At 47.7% G+C, this 21,347-nt stretch overlaps 1 protein-coding gene across 1 annotated transcript in view; it reads right to left on the bottom strand.

Annotated features, from left to right (window-relative positions):
• LOC139539045 (Krueppel-like factor 7) overlaps positions 1 to 21,347 on the bottom strand; it is a 137,226-nt gene that overhangs the window by 7,777 nt on the left and 108,102 nt on the right. The window contains exons 2-3 of the mRNA XM_071341737.1: positions 17,714 to 18,350; positions 5,548 to 5,671 (exon numbers count right to left, since the gene is read on the bottom strand). Of these exons, the coding sequence (XP_071197838.1) occupies positions 5,548 to 5,671; positions 17,714 to 18,350 (761 nt within the window). The remainder of the gene's footprint in view (positions 1 to 5,547; positions 5,672 to 17,713; positions 18,351 to 21,347) is intronic.

The following is a 21,347-nucleotide window of genomic DNA, read 5'->3' as shown; positions in this document are numbered from 1 at the left end:
ACGCAGCCACAAATCAAGGTCCCCGGTTCTGCGATTTATACCACAGCTAGAGGTGAAATACTATCGCAGAAACCCCTTATTACTTAGAGTCATGACATGTGAACAGGCGTGGGGGGGGGGGGGGGGCAACGGCCCATAGGCCTGTTTCGGTACTAATCGATTAAGCTCACTGGATACTGCTACTGGGGAGGGTGATAAATAACAGCAAACAGGGAGAATATATGCCACATGTACTTTACTTTTACAGGGCTGTAAGGGTGGATTATCCTATTACAGTCATGCAAAGCAATAAAATGAATCACAACTGAAATGAATAAAGCAAGCTAGAAAACAAAATGTGGGAGAGAGAAATGAGGAATTAAAAATTCAATTTGCCGACGGCTGTATCCATTATTAATTTGTCCAAAGACAGCTCTGCAATTTAAATCCAGAAGAGGTTTCTCTATCCAGACAGCTAGGATGGGCTATTTCTCCAGCTAGCCGTGGTGTGTACGGTGGTGGGAGAACGCTGAACAGTTATAAAAGAGAATGCAGTCTCTCTCTCGCAGTCGCTCTCTCTCTCGCAGTCTCTCTCTCTCTCGCAGTCTCTCTCTCGCAGTCTCTCTCTCTCGCAGTCTCTCTCTCTCTCTCTCGCAGTCTCTCTCTCTCGCAGTCGCTCTCGCAGTCGCTCTCTCTCGCAGTCTCTCTCTCTCGCCGTCTCTCTCTCTCGCAGTCTCTCTCTCTCGCAGTCTCTCTCTCTCTCTCAGTCTCTCTCTCTCTCGCAGTCTCTCTCTCTCTCGCAGTCTCTCTCTCTCGCAGTCTCTCTCTCTCTCGCAGTCTCTCTCTCTCGCAGTCTCTCTCTCTCTCGCAGTCTCTCTCTCTCGCAGTCTCTCTCTCTCTCTCGCAGTCTCTCTCTCTCGCAGTCTCTCTCTCTCGCAGTCTCGCAGTCTCTCTCTCTGGCAGTCTCTCTCTCTCGCAGTCTCTCTCTCTGGCAGTCTCTCTCTCTCGCAGTCTCTCTCTCTCTCTCAGAGCTGGTTGCTATTCAAGACTTCAAGACTTTTCTCTTTCATTTAATGTATTCTCTTTCTCTCCCTTTCTCTCTCTCTCCTTCCGTCACACCTTCCCTTTGAACTGACCATGTTGTACTTGTCTGGTGTGACTGCTAGAGGGCCAGTGGGGGCTGAGTAAGGTCCGCTGGCTGGACAGATGGCCCTCCAAGTCACTGTCAGGGGCTGCCACACCAGCTGGGACCCCTCTACCTCGCCCTGCAGGGGGTCCCAGCTTGATTAGGCAGAATTAATGACGTTCCTGTGTGTGTATCGGAAAGGATGACAGAGGGGCTCAGAGCTCTACACACTGGCTGTATGTACTGTTCAACATTCTCCCATTCTGATGGTAATGTGAGTTCCTCCTGGCCCAGCCAGCTAGGCGTTCCCTAAGGTGCCTGAACAGGCTGCCTCGCAGAGGGGAGATCAACGCGCCTGTTTGATGGTTGCCGCGTCACTCACAAGACGCTTCAAAGGCCTAGCAGAAGACAGGGTTGAGTTAACCTATGTGCCAGGCTGCATCCCAAATGGCACCCTATTCCCTTTATAGTGCACTACTTTTGACCAGGGCTCTGGTCAAAAGTAGTGCACTATCTAGGGGAAAGGATGCCATTTGGGATGCAAAGCCAGTCTACTGTTTGTTTAGCTAGGAGCTTCAGCTCAGACAGCTGACTGACAGACGAGAGGGACAGATGCTTAATGCATTACCATCCATATCTATCTATTCCGTGTATCATTACCATTCATTTAGGAGTGGCCACAATCTGTTTCAGAGGACAACATCAACAAGGAAATCATTTGAATGTGCTTTTAAGATGAGAGCTTCATCAATCACAAAGGCTTCACAGTCATTATGGGATATTGTGTGTAGATTGACGAGGGGAAATTACAATTTAATCCATTTTAGAACAAGGCTGTACCGTAAAAAAAAGATGGAAAAAGTCAAGTGGTCTGAATACTTTCCTGTATAGTGCATTTATTCAGGGCCCATAGGGCTCTGGTCAAAAGTAGTGCACTATATAGAGAATAGGGTCACATTGGGCCATGGTCAAAAGTAGTGCACTATTTTGGGAATAGGGTGCCATTTGGGATGCTACCCTGTCATCTTATTCACACTCAGTGTTTTGGCAGCCATTTTACAGCCGTTTCCCAGTGTGAGTGAAATACTACTAAGACATAATCAGCAGATGAGTTATAGGTAGTGATCCAGCCAGCTCCACTCTGGGTGTTCTTTATCACACACCTACTGCAATGCTGTTCCTCACATTTCATTCCTTCCTTTAATTTATCTTCTATTCGTCTCTGTGACAGAAAGATGTGCATGGGAGTATTTGCGAGTGTGTATATAGCAGGGATTATCAACTAGATTCAGCCACAGGACTATTTTTATCTTTTTTTATATAATTACAAATGTTTTTTTAACCAGGTAAGTTGAACACATTCTCATTTACAGCGACAATCTGGGGAATAGTTACAGGGGGATGAATGAGCCAATTGGAATCTGGGGATGATTAGGTGGCCATGATGGTATGAAGGCTAGATTGGGAATTTATCCAGGACACCGGGGTTAACACCCCTACTCTTACGATAAGTGCCATGGGATCTTTATTGACCACAGAGAGTCAGAATACCTGTTTAATGTCGCATCCGAAAGACAGCACTCTACACAGGGTAATGTCCCCAATCACTGCCCTGGGGCATTGGGATTCTTTTAAATTGATTTTTTAGACCAGAGGAAACAGTGCCTCCTACCGTCCCTCCAACATCACTTCCAGCAGCATCTGGTCTCCCATCCAGGACCAACCAGGACCAACCCTGCTTGGCTTTAGAGGCAAGCCAGCAGTGGGATGCTGACAGCTTCCTACTAATATCACCTGACAGTTTATCAATCACAGCCCCATGCTAATGTACCCTCTCTGTCAGACACACCCACACACCCACACAAGCCCAAACAGATATAGAATATTTGACAAAATAAACAATCATTTCAAACCTTGCTAACATTTGTATACGATCACATACTGTATACAGTATCTCTCTATGCGTGGGAACAGATTTCCAAAATTATAATTTGATTTGCTGGTGTTTTAACTGTCTTTGATGTGCAAATTTGGGGGGCCAAATAAAATCACTTGCGGGCCAAATTAGTCCGGTTGGCCGTCAGTTGGGTAACCCTGGTATATAGTATGTGTGTGTGTCAGCAGAACATGCAGTGATCAGGAGGGTGTTAGGTTCAAACCTAAACTAGAGGGACTGGGAGGGTCCAATTAGAGTCCCCTAGGAGGCACGTTAGAGAGAGAAAGAGAGAGAGTCTGAGTGTCTGAACTAGTTGGCTGGCTGGTTTAGCTCACATCCAAGTCCTGGAGGCTGTGTGTGTATCTAAAGCTGGCCTGGCATCTGGACTTGTCAATTCCCGTAACTGTAGCAGGCCTGCTACAAATAGCCCCATTGTTAGCCAACAGCCAATATATATGCTGGTAATGAATGTGTGAACATGGATTTGATCATGCACTCCCCCGAGTTGGGGGCTTGAGTGGGGCTATGGTGTATTATATACAGTGGCTAAGGCTGGTCTAGGATAATGTGTGTGTGTGTGGAGGGAGGGAGGGAGATGGTGGATTTTGGAAAGCGGTCCCCTTCTGGAGGGGGACAGAGAGGGAGCTGGGTAATTGTGGTTCCACCTGGAGCGATCAGCTTGCGCCTTGGCCCCAGTGTGTAAGTGTTGCCTGTGTGTAAAGACAGGGTCTGCCTCCCAAATGTTACCCTCTCCTGGTATTCCTTATTGGCTCTGGTCAAAAGTAGTGCACTATTGTTAGGGAATAGGGTGCCTTTTGGGACACGTACAGGTTGACTGCTTCCTGCTATTATCACCTGACAGCTTATCAATCACAGACCCACACTAATGCAAAAGTGCCCTCTCTGTCACACACACACACACACACACACACACACACACACGGCTGTCTTCATAGACAAAGGGCTTCCTTTGTGTATCCAGCAGAACAGAGGGGTCTGATGAGTGTCACTGTGTCTGTTGTTCGAAAATGGATGATCTTCTGTGTATCATGTGTGAACGGGTGTGTATGTTTGAGTGTGTGAATGGTGTGTATGTATGAGTGTGTGAACGGGTGTGTGTATGAGTGTGTGTATGAGTGTGTGAACGGGTGTGTGTATGAGTGTGTGAACGGGTGTGTGAATGAGTATGTGAACGGGTGTGTGAACGGGTGTGTGTATGAGTGTGTGAACGGTGTGTGTATGAGTGTGTGAACGATGTGTGTATGAGTGTGTGAACGGGTGTGTGAACGGTGTGTGTATGAGTTTGAACGGTGTGTGTATGAGTGTGTGAACGGGTGTGTGAATGGGTGTGTGTATAAGTGTGCGAACAGTGTGTGTATAAGTGTGCGAACAGTGTGTGTATGAATGTGCGAACAGAGTGTGTATGAGTGTGTGAGCGGGTGTGTGAACGGTGTGTGTTTATGAGTGTGTGTATGAGTGTGTGAACGGGTGTGTGTGTGAGTGTGTGAACGGGTGTGTGAACGGGTGTGTGTATGAGTGTGTGAACGGGTGTATGAATAAGTGTGTGAACGGGTGTGTGTTTGAGTGTGTGAACGGGTGTGTGAATGGGTGTGTGTATGAGTGTGTGAATGGTCTGTGTATGAACGGGTGTGTGTATGAGTGTGTGAACGGTGTGTATAAACGGGTGTGTGTATGAGTGTGTGAGGAGAGAGTGTCTGCTTGCCCAATCTGGTTCGTGTTTGGTCGCTCTCTCTTTCTCCTTAGTTCCTTGTTTATTCTGTTACATAACCATCTCACTTTTTTTCACTTGTGCTTTTACTGATAGTGTCAGCATTCAGCCCTGCCAGTGCCATCAGCAGGGGAAGCAGGGACGAGCAGCGTGTGAGAACGGCCTATTCACAGGGTAACATAGGACTGGCCTGTGACTGAGTTATTCAGCAGACTGGAGCAGAGCCTGTGTTAACTGCCAGGGACGCGAGGAGAGCCAGTCTGTAGAGTGCTGCTATGCACATGATGAGGACAGAGAGCGAGACAGAGGAAGACAGAGAGGGAAACGGAGACAGAGTGGGAGACAGAGGAAGACAGAGAGGGAAACGGAGACAGAGAGGGAGACAGAGGAAGACAGAGAGGGAAACGGAGACAGAGTGGGAGACAGAGGAAGACAGAGAGGGAAACGGAGACAGAGTGGGAGAGCGCTGCTACCGGGACTGGGGCTGTCCGAGGGGACATTACAGCAATGACTTGCATTTATGTAGCAAATATTTTTCTACAGCTCAAAGCGCTTTACATTATATACAGCTAACTCCCCCCTTCCACCATCAATGTACACGTGGTTACTGTAGTGCACAGTGTACTGATGTACTTGTGTGTGACGAGCGTTTGTTTGAGATAGATCATTTCTCTGTCACATGCAGATCATGTCCTATCTGCTGTCACTTCTATACCATTGGGTCGGTGACATGCAAAGTGTGTGTGTGCAATTGATGTTGGCGTGTGTGGTACATACCTGTCACAGTGGTTACACTTGAATGGTTTGGCCCCGGTGTGTTTACGATAGTGCCTTGTCAACTCATCGCTCCGGGCGAAACGCCACTCACAGCCCTCCCAGGAGCACTTGTACGGTTTCTCACCTGACAAGACAGACAGAGAAAAGAAAACGTTACACTTTAAACAGCTGTGACCTAAATACAACAGTTCTTTTCTGTTTTAAGGGAATAGTTAAGATGTAAACCGCTACAACATCACCAAGCAGCCACAGATCCTCCCTGTGTTACCGTAGTTACCCAGCCCAGGATAACACACCCAGGCTTATTTACCACAGGGTTTTACATCAACCAATCATGTCAATTAGCCAGCCTGAAACGCAGAGAATTCTCTAAATGAAGTCTTTCAGCGAACCTATATTAATTTATAATCCTAAAACTAAAATCACCGTGAAAAAGTTTTTTCTTCTTTCCTCTGCCCCCCTCATCCTCCTCTCCTCTCTGCCCCCCTCATCCTCCTCTCCTCTCTGCCCCCCTCATCCTCCTCTCCTCTCTGCTCCCCTCATCCTCCTCTCCTCTCTGCTCCCCTCATCCTCCTCTCCTCTCTGCCCCCCTCATCCTCCTCTCCTCTCCTCTCTGCCCCCCTCATCCTCCTCTCCTTTCTGCCCTCCTCATCCTCCTCTCCTCTCTGCTCCCCTCATCCTCCTCTCCTCTCTGCCCCCCTCATCCTCCTCTCCTTTCTGCCCCCCTCATCCTCCTCTCCTCTCTGCTCCCCTCATCCTCCTCTCCTCTCTGCCCCCCTCATCCTCCTCTCCTCTCTGCCCCCCTCATCCTCCTCTCCTCTCCTCTCTGCCCCCCTCATCCTCCTCTCCTTTCTGCCCTCCTCATCCTCCTCTCCTCTCTGCTCCCCTCATCCTCCTCTCCTCTCTGCCCCCCTCATCCTCCTCTCCTTTCTGCCCCCCTCATCCTCCTCTCCTCTCTGCTCCCCTCATCCTCCTCTCCTCTCTGCCCCCCTCATCCTCCTCTCCTCTCTGCCCCCCACATCCTCCTCTCCTCTCTGCTCCCCTCATCCTCCTCTCCTCTCTGCTCCCTGACCCCCTGCGGAGAGATCTGAAATTCTAATGAATTTCTCCCCAGTTAAACAGATGGGAGAGGGAGATATCTATTGTTCACATGCTGTATTTTTTTTTATCTCCCTGGTAAAAAAAAAATCCCTTTTGTGATGTGAAAGGCGGGTGCAGCAGGGTGCGGAGGGGGGGATCCGGACCCTGAGGTACCCCTCCTGGGGACCAGGCTGGCTGTGTTCGAATGGTCCTGGACCTGGTGGGTGGGGGGTGGGAGGGGGCTAAATTCGGGGAAGGTTTTGGGGTGGCACCTGCCCTGGTGCTGCCGAGCGCTGCTGCCGTGGTTGATTCAGATCCGGGGGTGGTAACGATAATTGGGGTCTTAATGACGCTTAATGGGAAGTAATACCGTACTTCCAGTCAGCCAGCTGCCACCGTCTCCCCTGATCACCATGTCTACCAATCTTCCTAACTAGACTGAAGTGCCATATAGTGAAATCTAAGCGGCTCAATCGGGAGAGCAGTGGTATGTCCAAATCACAGGCGACAGTGGGAGACAGAGGAACTAGAGGGTGAGGAGAGAGGAGGGTCTCTATGGGAGACAGAGGAAGTAGAGGGTGAGGAGAGAGGAGGGTCTCTATGGGAGACAGAGGAAGTAGAGGGTGAGGAGAGGGGAGGGTCTCTATGTGAGACAGAGGAAGTAGAGGGTGAGGAGAGAGGAGGGTCTCTATGGGAGACAGAGGAAGTAGAGGGTGAGGAGAGAGGAGGGTCTCTATGGGAGACAGAGGAAGTAGAGGGTGAGGAGAGAGGAGAGTCTCTATGGGAGACAGAGGAAGTAGAGGGTGAGGAGAGAGGAGCGTCTCTATGGGAGACAGAGGAAGTAGAGGGTGAGGAGAGAGGAGGGTCTCTATGGGAGACAGAGGAAGTAGAGGGTGAGGAGAGAGGAGGGTCTCTATGGCAGACAGAGGAAGTAGAGGGTGAGGAGAGAGGAGAGTCTCTATGGGAGACAGAGGAAGTAGAGGATGAGGAGAGGAGGTTCTCTATGGGAGACAGAGGAAGTAGAGGGTGAGGAGAGAGGAGAGTCTCTATGGGAGACAGAGGAAGTAGAGGGTGAGGAGAGAGGAGGGTCTCTATGGGAGACAGAGGAAGTAGAGGGTGAGGAGAGAGCAGGGTCTCTATGGGAGACAGAGGAAGTAGAGGGTGAGGAGAGAGGAGGGTCTCTATGGCAGACAGAGGAAGTAGAGGGTGAGGAGAGAGGAGGGTCTCTATGGGAGACAGAGGAAGTAGAGGGTGAGGAGAGAGCAGGGTCTCTATGGGAGACAGAGGAAGTAGAGGGTGAGGAGAGAGGAGGGTCTCTATGGCAGACAGAGGAAGTAGAGGGTGAGGAGAGAGGAGAGTCTCTATGGGAGACAGAGGAAGTATAGGGTGAGGAGAGAGGAGAGTCTCTATGGGAGACAGAGGAAGTAGAGGGTGAGGAGAGAGGAGAGTCTCTATGGGAGACAGAGGAAGTAGAGGGTGAGGAGAGAGGAGAGTCTCTATGGGAGACAGAGGAAGTAGAGGGTGAGGAGAGAGGAGGGTCTCTATGGGAGACAGAGGAAGTAGAGGGTGAGGAGAGAGGAGGGTCTCTATGGGAGACAGAGGAAGTAGAGGGTGAGGAGAGAGGAGAGTCTCTATGGGAGACAGAGGAAGTAGAGGGTGAGGAGAGAGGAGGGTCTCTATGGGAGACAGAGGAAGTAGAGGGTGAGGAGAGAGGAGAGTCTCTATGGGAGACAGAGGAAGTAGAGGGTGAGGAGAGAGGAGAGTCTCTATGGGAGACAGAGGAAGTAGAGGGTGAGGAGAGAGGAGGGTCTCTATGGGAGACAGAGGAAGTAGAGGGTGAGGAGAGGAGAGGGTCTCTATGGGAGACAGAGGAAGTAGAGGGTGAGGAGAGAGGAGAGTCTCTATGGGAGACAGAGGAGGTAGAGGGTGAGGAGAGAGGAGAGTCTCTATGGGTGACAGAGGAAGTAGAGGGTGAAGAGAGAGGAGAGTCTCTATGGGAGACAGAGGAAGTAGAGGGTGAGGAGAGAGGAGAGGGTCTCTATGGGAGACAGAGGAAGTAGAGGGTGAGGAGAGGAGGGTCTCTATGGCAGACAGAGGAAGTAGAGGGTGAGGAGAGGAGGGTCTCTATGGGAGACAGAGGAAGTAGAGGGTGAGGAGAGAGGAGGGTCTCTATGGGAGACAGAGGAGGTAGAGGGTGAGGAGAGGAGGGTCTCTATGGGAGACAGAGGAAGTAGAGGGTGAGGAGAGAGGAGGGTCTCTATGGGAGACAGAGGAAGTAGAGGGTGAGGAGAGGAGGGTCTCTATGGCAGACAGAGGAAGTAGAGGGTGAGGAGAGAGGAGGGTCTCTATGGGAGACAGAGGAAGTAGAGGGTGAGGAGAGGAGAGGGTCTCTATGGGAGACAGAGGAAGTAGAGGGTGAGGAGAGGGGGGTCCCTATACTGTCAGATAGGCTGTTTGTGGAGGGGTGAATGGAGGTGAATGGAGGTGAATGGAGGCGAATGGAGGCGAATGGAAGCGAATGGAGGTGAATGGAAGCAAATGGAGGCGAATGGAAGCAAATGGAGGCGAATGGAAGCAAATGGAGAAGAATGGAAGCAAATGGAGGTGGGGATGGTGGTGAATGGAGGTGAATGGAAGTGAATGGAGGCGAATGGAAGCGAATGGAGGCGAATGGAAGCGAATGGAGGTGAATAGAAGCGAATGGAGGCGAATGGAAGCGAATGGAGGTAAATGGAAGCAAATGGAGGTGGGGATGGTGGTGAATGGTGGTGAATGGAAGTGAATGGTGGTGAATGGAGTTGAATGGAGGCGAATGGAGGCGAATGGAGGCCAATGGAAGCGAATGGAGGTGAATAGAAGCGAATGGAGGTAAATGGAAGCAAATGGAGGTGGGGATGGTGGTGAATGGAGGTGAATGAAGGTGAATGGAGGTGAATGGAGATGAATGGAGGTGAATGGAGATGAATGGAGGTGAATGGAGATGAATTCAGGTGGGGATGGTGGTGAATGGAGATGAATGGAGGTTAATGGAGGTGAATGGAGATGAATGGAGATTAATGGAGATGAATGAAGGTGAATGGAGTTGAATGGAGATGAATGGAGGTGAATGGAGCGGAATGGAGGTGAATGGAGATGAATTCAGGTGGGGATGGTGGTGAATGGTGGTGAATGGAGGTGAATGGAGGTGAATGGAGATGAATGGAGATGAATGGAGGTGAATGGAGATGAATGGAGATGAATTCAGGTGGGGATGGTGGTGAATGGAGGTGAATGGAGGTGAATGGAGATGAATGGAGATTAATGGAGGTGAATGGAGGTGAATGGAGGTGAATGGAGGTGAATGGAGATGGGGATGGTGGTAGGTGGGGATGGTGGTGAATGGAGGTGGGGATGGTGGTAAGTGGGGATGGTGGTGAATGGAGGTGGGGATGGTGGTAGGTGGGGATGGTGGTAGGTGGGGATGGTGGTGAATGGAGGTGGGGATGGTGGTAGGTGGGGATGGTGGTGAATGGAGATGAATGGAGGTGGGGATGGTGGTAAGTGGGGATGGTGGTGAATGGAGATGAATGGAGGTGGGGATGGTGGTAAGTGGGGATGGTGGTGAATGGAGATGAATGGAGGTGGGGATGGTGGTAAGTAGGGATGGTGGTGAATGGAGGTGGGGATGGTGGTAGGTGGGGATGGTGGTGAATGGAGATGAATGGAGGTGGGGATGGTGGTAAGTGGGGATGGTGGTGAATGGAGATGAATGGAGGTGGGGATGGTGGTAAGTGGGGATGGTGGTGAATGGAGATGAATGGAGGTGGGGATGGTGGTGAATGGAGGTGAATGGAGGTGAATGGAGATGGGGATGGTATTCTACAGACAGAACAGGTCTGGTGATGCTCAGAATCACACCGAGGAGCTTTTCCTTTTAATCCCCAAACTAAATGGAAACGTGTGTTCTCATTTCCTCCAGTAGAATTAAAGAATACACTTTGAAAATGTGCATGGTAAAACACATTCTGCTGATTTGCAGCAATGTACTGTGCATATGTTGATTGAAGTCATTTAAGCCAATTCTGCTACAAAACACCTGCAACAAAAGGTGTTGATTAGCAGTAGAAATGTCAGTGATTTCATTGCCAAAATTAAATCTGAGGCAACCCCAGCAGCAGACGGTAAAGGATGATGCAGTTTTGTTTTACATAATCTCAGAGCACTGTGGAATCTGCTGCGAGCACGATGATGCAACAGAAAGTGAAAGATGACGTGGCGGAGGAGGAGAGGAGAACAGAGTGATGTGAGATGATGCATCGCACGTCCCCTCATCCTCCATGTTGTAAGATGAGATGGGAATACAAGAGGCACCTGGACTGTGAGTGATACCTCAAATCCATTTTTATTTCCCATTCTCTTTTCTCATTCTGTTTCTTTTGAGATATTTACATTTACATTTAAGTCATTTAGCAGACGCTCTTATCCAGAGCGACTTACAAATTGGTGCATTCACCTTATGATATCCAGTGGAACAACCACTTTACAATAGTGCATCTAACTCTTTTAAGGGGGGGGGGGGTTAGAAGGATTACTTTATCCTATCCTAGGTATTCCTTAAAGAGGTGGGGTTTCAGGTGTCTCCGGAAGGTGGTGATTGACTCCGCTGACCTGGCGTCGTGAGGGAGTTTGTTCCACCATTGGGGTGCCAGAGCAGCGAACAGTTTTGACTGGGCTGAGCGGGAACTGTACTTCCTCAGAGGTAGGGAGGCGAGCAGGCCAGAGGTGGATGAACGCAGTGCCCTTGTTTGGGTGTAGGGCCTGATCAGAGCCTGAAGGTACGGAGGTGCTGTTCCCCTCACAGCTCCGTACGTGATCCATTGTCTGTGGTGAGATTGTGGAAGTGTGACACAGATTTCAGGGTAGAAACACCTCGGGATCATCCGTTGTGCTTTCCTTTCTGTGTTTTAAATATTATTCAAATCAGTAGAGGGCATTCTGGGTACTGGGTCATGACCCTGTACTGGCTGCTGTTAGAGCAAGAGTATGCATCCTAAATGGCACCCTATTCCCTCTATAGTGCACTACTTTTGATCAGAGCCCGGTGCGTAGTGCACTATATAGGGAATAGGATGCCATTTCAGACGAAGCCAGAGAGACGGCAACACCTCAGCACTGAATCAGCAACACACCACTTTACAGACAGATTCCACTTAACACACTCCACACAACACTCCCCTACCTCTGGGGTGAACATATGAACGCAACACATTCTGAACATCTGCCTCTGCCCCTTGATACACTCATAAACATTTTGCCAAAAGACCTGAGGCTTTTTATTTGCCCATTCTCTTCCACTGTGTAAAAGCTATAGCAGATCATACTCCCAGACAGTGTTGCCTTGTCATGAGAGCCTGTTAGGCAGGCAGGCAGGCAGGCAGGCAGGCAGGCAGGCAGAGATAGAGACAGGCAGGCAGGGATAGAGGCAGGCAGACAGGCAGGGTGAGATAGAGGCAGGCAGATACGCAGGGTGAGATAGAGGAAGACAGACAGGCAGGGATAGAGGTAGGCAGACAGGCAGGGAGGGATAGAGGCAGGCAGACAGGCAAGCAGGGATAGAGACAGGCAGACATGGAGGGATAGAGACAGGCAGAGGGAGAAATAGAGGCAGGCAAGGATAGAGGCAGGCAGGGATAGAGGCAGGCAGACAGAGAGGGCTAGAAGCAGGCAGGGGGAGAGATAGAGGCAGGCAGGGCAGGAGGGATAGAGGCAGGCACAGGCAAGGAGGGATAGAGGCAGGCAGGGCAGGAGGGATAGAGGCAGGCAGGGCAGGAGGGATAGAGGCAGGCACAGGCAAGGAGGGATAGAGGCAGGCAGGGCAGGAGGGATAGAGGCAGGCACAGGCAAGGAGGGATAGAGGCAGGCAGGGCAGGAGGGATAGAGGCAGGCAGACAGGGATGGATAGAGACAGGCATACAAGGAGGGATAGAGGCAGGCACAGGCAAGGAGGGATTGAGACAGGCAGACAGGGAACAATAGAGACAGGCAGACAGGGAGGGATAGAGGCTGGCACAGGCAAGGAGGGATTGAGACAGGCAGACAGGGAACAATAGAGACAGGCAGACAGGGAGGGATAGAGGCTGGCACAGGCAAGGAGGGATTGAGACAGGCAGACAGGGAACAATAGAGACAGGCAAACAGGGAGGGATAGAGGCAGGCACAGGCAAGGAGGGATTGAGACAGGCAGACAGGGATGGATAGAGACAGGCAGACAGGGAACAATAGAGACAGGCAGACAGGGAGGGATAGAGGCAGGCACAGGCAAGGAGGGATTGAGGCAGGCAGACAGGGAACAATAGAGACAGGCAGACAGGGAGGGATAGAGACAGGCAGACAGGGAGGGATAGAGACAGGCAGGCAGGAAAGTATAGAAGCAGGCAGACAGGCAGGCAGGCAGGGATATAGGCAGTTAGGCAGGGAGGGATAGAGATAGACAGGCAGGGATAGATGCAGGCAGGCAGGGATAGAGGCAGGCAGACAGAGACAGGCAGGAAGGCAGACAGGCAGGCAGGGATAGAGGCACGCAGAAAGGCAGGCAGACAGGCAGGCAGTCAGTCATCAAGGACCGCTCTCTGTCATTTTGGAGAGTCTTGGGGCCACAGGTGCGAGACAGTAAACGTTTCACACCCCTTCCCCCGTAATTGGCCAACGCTCCTACTACTCTCCTCCTCTCCACTACCATCAGCACCTCCCCTTCGCATTTCCCCTCCCTCCCTCCCTCCCTCCCTCCCTCCCTCCCTCCCTCCCTCCCTCCCTCCCTCCCTCCCTCCCTCCCTCCCTCCCTCCCTCCCTCCCTCCCTCCCTCCCTCCCTCCCTCCCTCCCTCCCTCCCTCCCTCCCTTCTCCTCCTCTCCAGACTTGACAGAATGAAGCAGGGCCGGCTTGGACTCATCACCACGGTGCCAAGGCAACCGCTATGCCAGCCAATTATAACTCTGCGAAGCAAGGATACATGATGGAGTCGCCTAGTAACCGGCAGAGAGAGAGAGAGTTTGTGTGTGAGAGAGAGAGAGTTTGTGTATGTATGTGTGTGTGTGAGAGAGAGAGAGAGAGAGAGAGAGAGAGAGAGAGAGAGAGAGAGAGAGAGAGAGAGAGAGAGAGAGAGAGAGAGAGAGAGAGAGAGAGAGAGAGAGAGAGAGAGAGAGAGAGAGAGAGAGAGAGAAGTGGAGCCGACTGAATCCGCCAGCCATGGACACTCAGCACCACCAGCCAATTATGGCTCTCCTCTGGATGAGTCTAATACAGTTGCCTGGCAACCCAAATCCCCCCAAAAAGAGAGCAGGTTGGGGCGGGTGGGATGTTTTTTGGGGGTGGGGGGGAAGCTGGATTTGAGGGGTGGCTGGTGTTAGGGGCAGGGGTAGTTGGAATGGGCAGCACTTTGTTGAAACAGGCTGAGACTGGTACCAGGAGCTGCGAATAATCAGCCAATTACGGACTCTCCTCTCGCCTGTTTCTGATATGGTCTCCTAGCAACGCACCCCCGCTGCCTCATCACCCCCTCCCACCAGCATCACAGGTGCCTGTGTTCTGCAGTTAATTACATTTCCTCAGTCAACTGGAGATAGAGCGTAGGGCCTATTATGATCTCTCAGCTCTCAGCTGAAGTTACAGCAGACAGACTGGCCCATTTCCTAGAGTTTCATCCATGCAGCAGCTCCCATCTCCCTAAAACAAACCATCCATTCCCAACACCAGAGGAGTGAAGATAGGAAAATGTTGGGTGGGTTTCTGTTCTGACTAGAATTGTTCCAGTCGGTTTTAGATAAGACATTGCGTCCCTGCCCGCCTGTGGGGAAAACAACCTGTGGTTACCTAGGTTACCCCATTGGCCCACAGCAAATCCGTGACCTTTTTTCAAATGCTATTTTCTTGTTGGCGGCTTATTTTAGTCAATTAAAAAACTACCTTTGAGAAAGTACAACGGGTCTAAAGATGACTTTTCAACATTGCCTGCTCCCTGGTGTTCTCACTACACAGAAACACTTCATATTGTAGCGATTCCAGCATGCCCTTTTCATGACGGTCCTAACAGCCATGTGAGTGAGTGCTAGCTAGTTACCGACCCGAACATTAAGCTAGCCAAGACCAACAACACAAACAAACGGACTATACATCCACAAGTAGTGAGTGTATGTTCAAACAGACTATACATCCACAAGTAGTGAGTGTATGTTCAAACAGACTATACAGCCACAAGTAGTGAGTGTAGGTTCAAACAGACTATACAGCCACAAGTAGTGAGTGTAGGTTCAAACAGACTATACATCCACAAGTAGTGAGTGTAGGTTCAAACGGACTATACAGCCACAAGTAGTGAGTGTATGTTCAAACGGACTATACAGCCACAAGTAGTGAGTGTATGTTCAAACAGACTATACAGCCACAAGTAGTGAGTGTATGTTCAAACAGACTATACATCCACAAGTAGTGAGTGTAGGTTCAAACAGACTATACATCCACAAGTAGTGAGTGTAGGTTCAAACAGACTATACATCCACAAGTAGTGAGTGTATGTTCAAACAGACTATACATCCACAAGTAGTGAGTGTAGGTTCAAACAGACTATACATCCACAAGTAGTGAGTGTATGTTCAAACAGACTATACATCCACAAGTAGTGAGTGTATGTTCAAACGGACTATACAGCCACAAGTAGTGAGTGTATGTTCAAACGGACTATACTAAAAAAGTAAAATGTCTTACATGTGATGAAATGTTTTCCTCACGCATAGGTACATGTAGCCTACGTGCTCAGATTTCCCACTCTCACACTCCAAATAGCCTGAAGTCACTGGGCTTTTCTCTCAGGCTCTATTTCCCTATGTGCGAACAGTAGGTCGGATTTGTTTTACCTGGTTACATGTACATTGAACAACACATCATCTTTTCGGCATGTTTTGTTATTTCCCCAAAATCGATGATGAAGTAACTAAAAATCGACAACGAAGTTGGTTCTTTTACAATGGGGGTCAATAGGAAATCATTTTTGTTTTCCCCAATTTGTGGGCGTGGTTAAGGTGAATTCCAACTCGACGTATGGACATTCTAATTCTATGGTTATTAATTAAACCTCAGTGAAAGGCTGTGTGTTTCCTTATGGACTGTCTGAACCGAAGCTGCTACTGATGTCAATCCCATGCAGCTAGGCTCCCAGGCCCAGTGGACTCAAAAACCAATTTTCCCTGTGTTTTATATATATTTCCACACTATGAGGTAGGTATTTCCACACTATGAGGTAAATTTAAAAAATGATGATAATGTCCTTTTAGTGTAAGAGCTGTTTGAGTTCCAAACCTAGTTTTCAGTTTTCTCCTCCCCACTCGGACCACTCCCACAGTCCTAGCAAAAATATTACTTGACAAATTGCTCTTTTTAATTGAAAACAATTACAGTAAGGTACTTCATTGTTACCCAGAAATGATTTGATATTGAGATAAAAACGGCTTTAAATCCTGCACTAATCTTAATCTCCCTCCCTGTGTGTCCTGATGTATGGACATTATAACCAAAAAAGGGAATTGGGCGAATTACATCCCTGTACTATACTGCTCTTGTCTTGTAATGGACGTACCAGGGCCGGAGCTACACCGCTATAGGCCACATGCTGCAGTTGTTCTCTCTTCTATCCCTCACTCATTTCCCCCCCTTTCCCTCCTCCCATTTTGGTGGTGGGAAAGAAGGAAGGGGCGAACGAACGCCTTGGTGATTAGCATCGCTAGCGCTGTAGCGCGTGGCAGCCATGAAACCTGCCGAGTCAACAGCAGGCCTCAGGAGAAGGATTAGCGGAACTAACACTGATGCTAGAGCTACGACTAATGCTAAGCGGAGGCCATGTTAGCCTGGGACTTCTCTCTCTCTCTCTCTGGTTCATAGGGAGGGCAGCGGTTGTTAGATACTCCAGGCTGCAGCAGATATGGCTGAATTAGCACGGAGACTCCATTTAGATCTGTCAGTCTATCAATCATCTGGCAATTACCATATCACTCCCTCGCTGGCAGCTTGTGGATGGAGAGACTGGTTTCAGTTAGAGACTCAATAGAGTCACTGAGGTGAATGAGAGAGGCATCACTGCAGAGCTGAAATATTTATTTTTAGCTCACACTGGGAGATAGAGGGATAGATCATTGTTTTTACTTGATACATTTGGATTGCAATCCTTGCACTTACCCCAATCAAGCTGAGAACAGATAGCCAAGCAGCTGTTTTCAGGCAGAGCGTTAAAACCTAAACCATTCATCTTTCTGTTTTCAGGCAGAGCGTTAAAACCTAAACCATTCATCTTTCTGTTTTCAGGCAGAGCGTTAAAACCTAAACCATTCATCTTTCTGTTTTCAGGCAGAGCGTTAAAACCTAAACCATTCATCTTTCTGTTTTCAGGCAGAGCGTTAAAACCTAAACCATTCATCTTTCTGTTTTCAGGCAGAGCGTTAAAACCTAAACCATTCATCTTTCTGTTTTCAGGCAGAGCGTTAAAACCTAAACCATTCATCTTTCTGTTTTCAGGCAGAGCGTTAAAACCTAAACCATTCATCTTTCTGTTTTCAGGCAGAGCGTTAAAACCTAAACCATTCATCTTTCTGTTTTCAGGCAGAGCGTTAAAACCTAAACCATTCATCTTTCTGTTTTCAGGCAGAGCGTTAAAACCTAAACCATTCATCTTTCTGTTTTCAGGCAGAGCGTTAAAACCTAAACCATTCATCTTTCTGTTTTCAGGCAGAGCGTTAAAACCTAAACCATTCATCTTTCTGTTTTCAGGCAGAGCGTTAAAACCTAAACCATTCATCTTTCTGTTTTCAGGCAGAGCGTTAAAACCTAAACCATTCATCTTTCTGTTTTCAGGCAGAGCGTTAAAACCTAAACCATTCATCTTTCTGTTTTCAGGCAGAGCGTTAAAACCTAAACCATTCATCTTTCTGGCTCTTGTGTTAGGTGCATGTTGCATCTGTGTTACTGTAGGTGCATGGCCAGGCGAGACCGTTTTCAGGCAGTGTGTTTGATGCCTGGTACACAGTGCACAAGGTTAAGATTAAGACCTATAGGTTCTGTCTCACCTGTGTGTGTTCTCTGGTGGGCCTTCAGATGGGAACTCTTGGTGTAAACCTTCCTGCAACCATTGAACTGGCAGCGATGGACTCTCTTCTTGTTCTCAGGGATATCTCCCCCCAGTGAACCAGACCCCTGCTCGCTGTCACTGTGTGCCCCCCTGCTGGGCGGCGAGGGTAGCGTGGCGTGCATGGCCACCAGCTTGGCTGCGTTCAGACCAACCTTCTTGGCCACCAGTTTGAGCGTGAGCGTGCCGTCGGCTGTAGCGGTGAGAGTCTGCGTGGGCTTGACCAGGTGGCGACCCAGCTCCGGCGAGGAGGGCGGCGTGAGGGAGGTGACGGCACTCAGCTGGGCAGCGTTGACCCCGTTGACCCCCTCCTTGGTGGTCTTTGCTCCAGACTCTTTTTCAGAGGCCTTGGTGTTGTGGAGGTGTGGGGCCTGTAGGACCTTGGGGAGGGAGACGAGGAGGGGAGGGGGGCTGGGCTGGTCGGGGAGGCTGGGGAGGAGTGGGTCCAGGGGATCCATCAGGTCACTGTCAGCACCCTGCATGAAGGCAGGCGTCAGGAGGCAGTCGAGCTCCTCGTCAAACAGCTCTGATAGACGCTTGGGCTCTGTCTGCAGGTACCGCTCCAACTCCAGACACGTCTGTAAGACAGAGAGAGAGACACGGTCAGAAACAGGAACAGTACAGGAGAGAACCCCTCATTCATAATTTACACATATCATTTAAGGGAGAGACATGGTCACAACAAGATCACTCAGTCAGAAACAGAGACTCATGGTCAGCACGGGCACAACAGCCTCACGATAATACTCCCTCATCCACACATACTGTATCAGACCAATACCAAACTACATACTGTATCAGACCAATACCAAACTACATACTGTATCAGACCAATACCAAACTACATACTGTATCAGACCAATACCAAACTACATACTGTATAAGACCAATACCAAACTACATACTGTATCACACCAATACCAAACTACATACTGTATCAGACCAATACCAAACTACATACTGTATCAGACCAATACCAAACTACATACTGTATAAGACCAATACCAAACTACATACTGTATCAGACCAATACCAAACTACATACTGTATCAGACCAATACCAAACTACATACTGTATCAGACCAATACCAAACTACATACTGTATCAGACCAATACCAAACTACATACTGTATCAGACCAATACCAAACTACATACTGTATCAGACCAATACCAAACTACATACTGTATCAGACCAATACCAAACTACATACTGTATCAGACCAATACCAAACTACATACTGTATCAGACCAATACCAAACTACATATTGTATCAGACCAATACCAAACTACATACTGTATCAGACCAATACCAAACTACATACTGTATCAGACCAATACCAAACTACAGATTATATCAGACCAATACCAAACCACATACTGTATCAGACCAATACCAAACTACATACTGTATCAGACCAATAACAAACTACATACTGTATCAGACCAATACCAAACTACATACTGTATCAGACCAATACCAAACTACATACTGTATCAGACCAATACCAAACTACATACTGTATCAGACCAATACCAAACTACATACTGTATCAGACCAATACCAAACTACAGATTATATCAGACCAATACCAAACTACATACTGTATCAGACCAATACCAAACCACATACTGTATCAGACCAATACCAAACTACATACTGTATCAGACCAATACCAAACTACATACTGTATAAGACCAATACCAAACTACATACTGTATCAGACCAATACCAAACTACATACTGTATCAGACCAATACCAAACTACATACTGTATCAGACCAATACCAAACTACATACTGTATCAGACCAATACCAAACTACATACTGTATCACACCAATACCAAACTACATACTGTATCAGACCAATACCAAACTACATACTGTATCAGACCAATACCAAACTACATACTGTATCAGACCAATACCAAACTACATACTGTATCAGACCAATACCAAACTACATACTGTATCAGACCAATACCAAACTACATACTGTATCAGACCAATACCAAACTACATACTGTATCAGACCAATACCAAACTACATACTGTATCAGACCAATACCAAACCACATACTGTATAAGACCAATACCAAACTACATACTGTATCAGACCAATACCAAACTACATACTGTATCAGACCAATACCAAACTACAGATTATATCAGACCAATACCAAACTACATACTGTATCAGACCAATACCAAACTACATACTGTATCAGACCAATACCAAACTACAGATTATATCAGACCAATACCAAACTACAGATTATATCAGACCAATACCAAACTACAGATTATATCAGACCAATACCAAACTACAGATTATATCAGACCAATACCAAACTACATATTATATCAGCCCAATACCAAACTACAGATCATATCAGCCCAATACCAAACTACAGATTATATCAGACCAATACCAAACTACATATTATATCAGCCCAATACCAAACTACAGATCATATCAGCCCTATATGAAACAACATATTATATCAGCCCTATATGAAACAACAGATCATATCAGCCCTATATGAAACAACAGATTATATCAGCCCTATATGAAACAACAGATTATATCAGCCCTATATGAAACAACAGATCATATCAGCCCTATATGAAACAGCAGATCATATCAGCCCTATATGAAACAACAGATCATATCAGCCCTATATGAAACAACAGATCATATAGCCCTATATGAAACAACATATTATATCAGCCCTATATGAAACAGATCATATCAGCCCTATATGAAACAACAGATCATATCAGCCCTATATGAAACAGAACATATCAGCCCTATATGAAACAACAGATCATATCAGCCCTATATGAAACAGATTATATCAGCCCTATATAAAAAAGCAGATCATATCAGCCCTATATGAAACAGCATATTATATCAGCCCTATATGAAACAACAGATCATATCAGCCCTATATGAAACAACAGATCATATCAACCCTATATGAAACAACAGATCATATCAGCCCTATATGAAACAGCAGATCATATCAGCCCTATATGAAACAACAGATCATATCAGCCCTATATGAAACAACATATTATATCAGCCCTATATGAAACAACAGATTATATCAGCCCTATATGAAACAACAGATTATATCAGCCCCACATGAAACAACAGATCATATCAGCCCTATATGAAACAACAGATCATATCAGCCCTATATGAAACAACAGATTATATCAACCCTATATGAAACAACAGATTATATCAGCCCCACATGAAACAACAGATCATATCAGCCCTATATGAAACAACAGATCATATCAACCCTATATGAAACAACAGATTATATCAGCCCCACATGAAACAACAGATCATATCAGCCCTATATGAAACAGCAGATCATATCAACCCTATATGAAACAACAGATTATATCAGCCCCACATGAAACAACAGATCATATCAGCCCTATATGAAACAGCAGATCATATCAGCCCTATATGAAACAACAGATTATATCAGCCCTATATGAAACAACAGATTATATCAGCCCTATATGAAACAACAGATTATATCAGCCCTATATGAAA

The sequence above is a fragment of the Salvelinus alpinus genome, chromosome 14 (genome assembly GCF_045679555.1).
Source record: "Salvelinus alpinus chromosome 14, SLU_Salpinus.1, whole genome shotgun sequence".
Taxonomy (NCBI): Eukaryota; Metazoa; Chordata; class Actinopteri; order Salmoniformes; family Salmonidae; genus Salvelinus; species Salvelinus alpinus.
The sequence above is the reverse complement of the archived record's forward strand: the minus strand, read 5'-3'. Positions and strand labels throughout refer to the sequence as shown.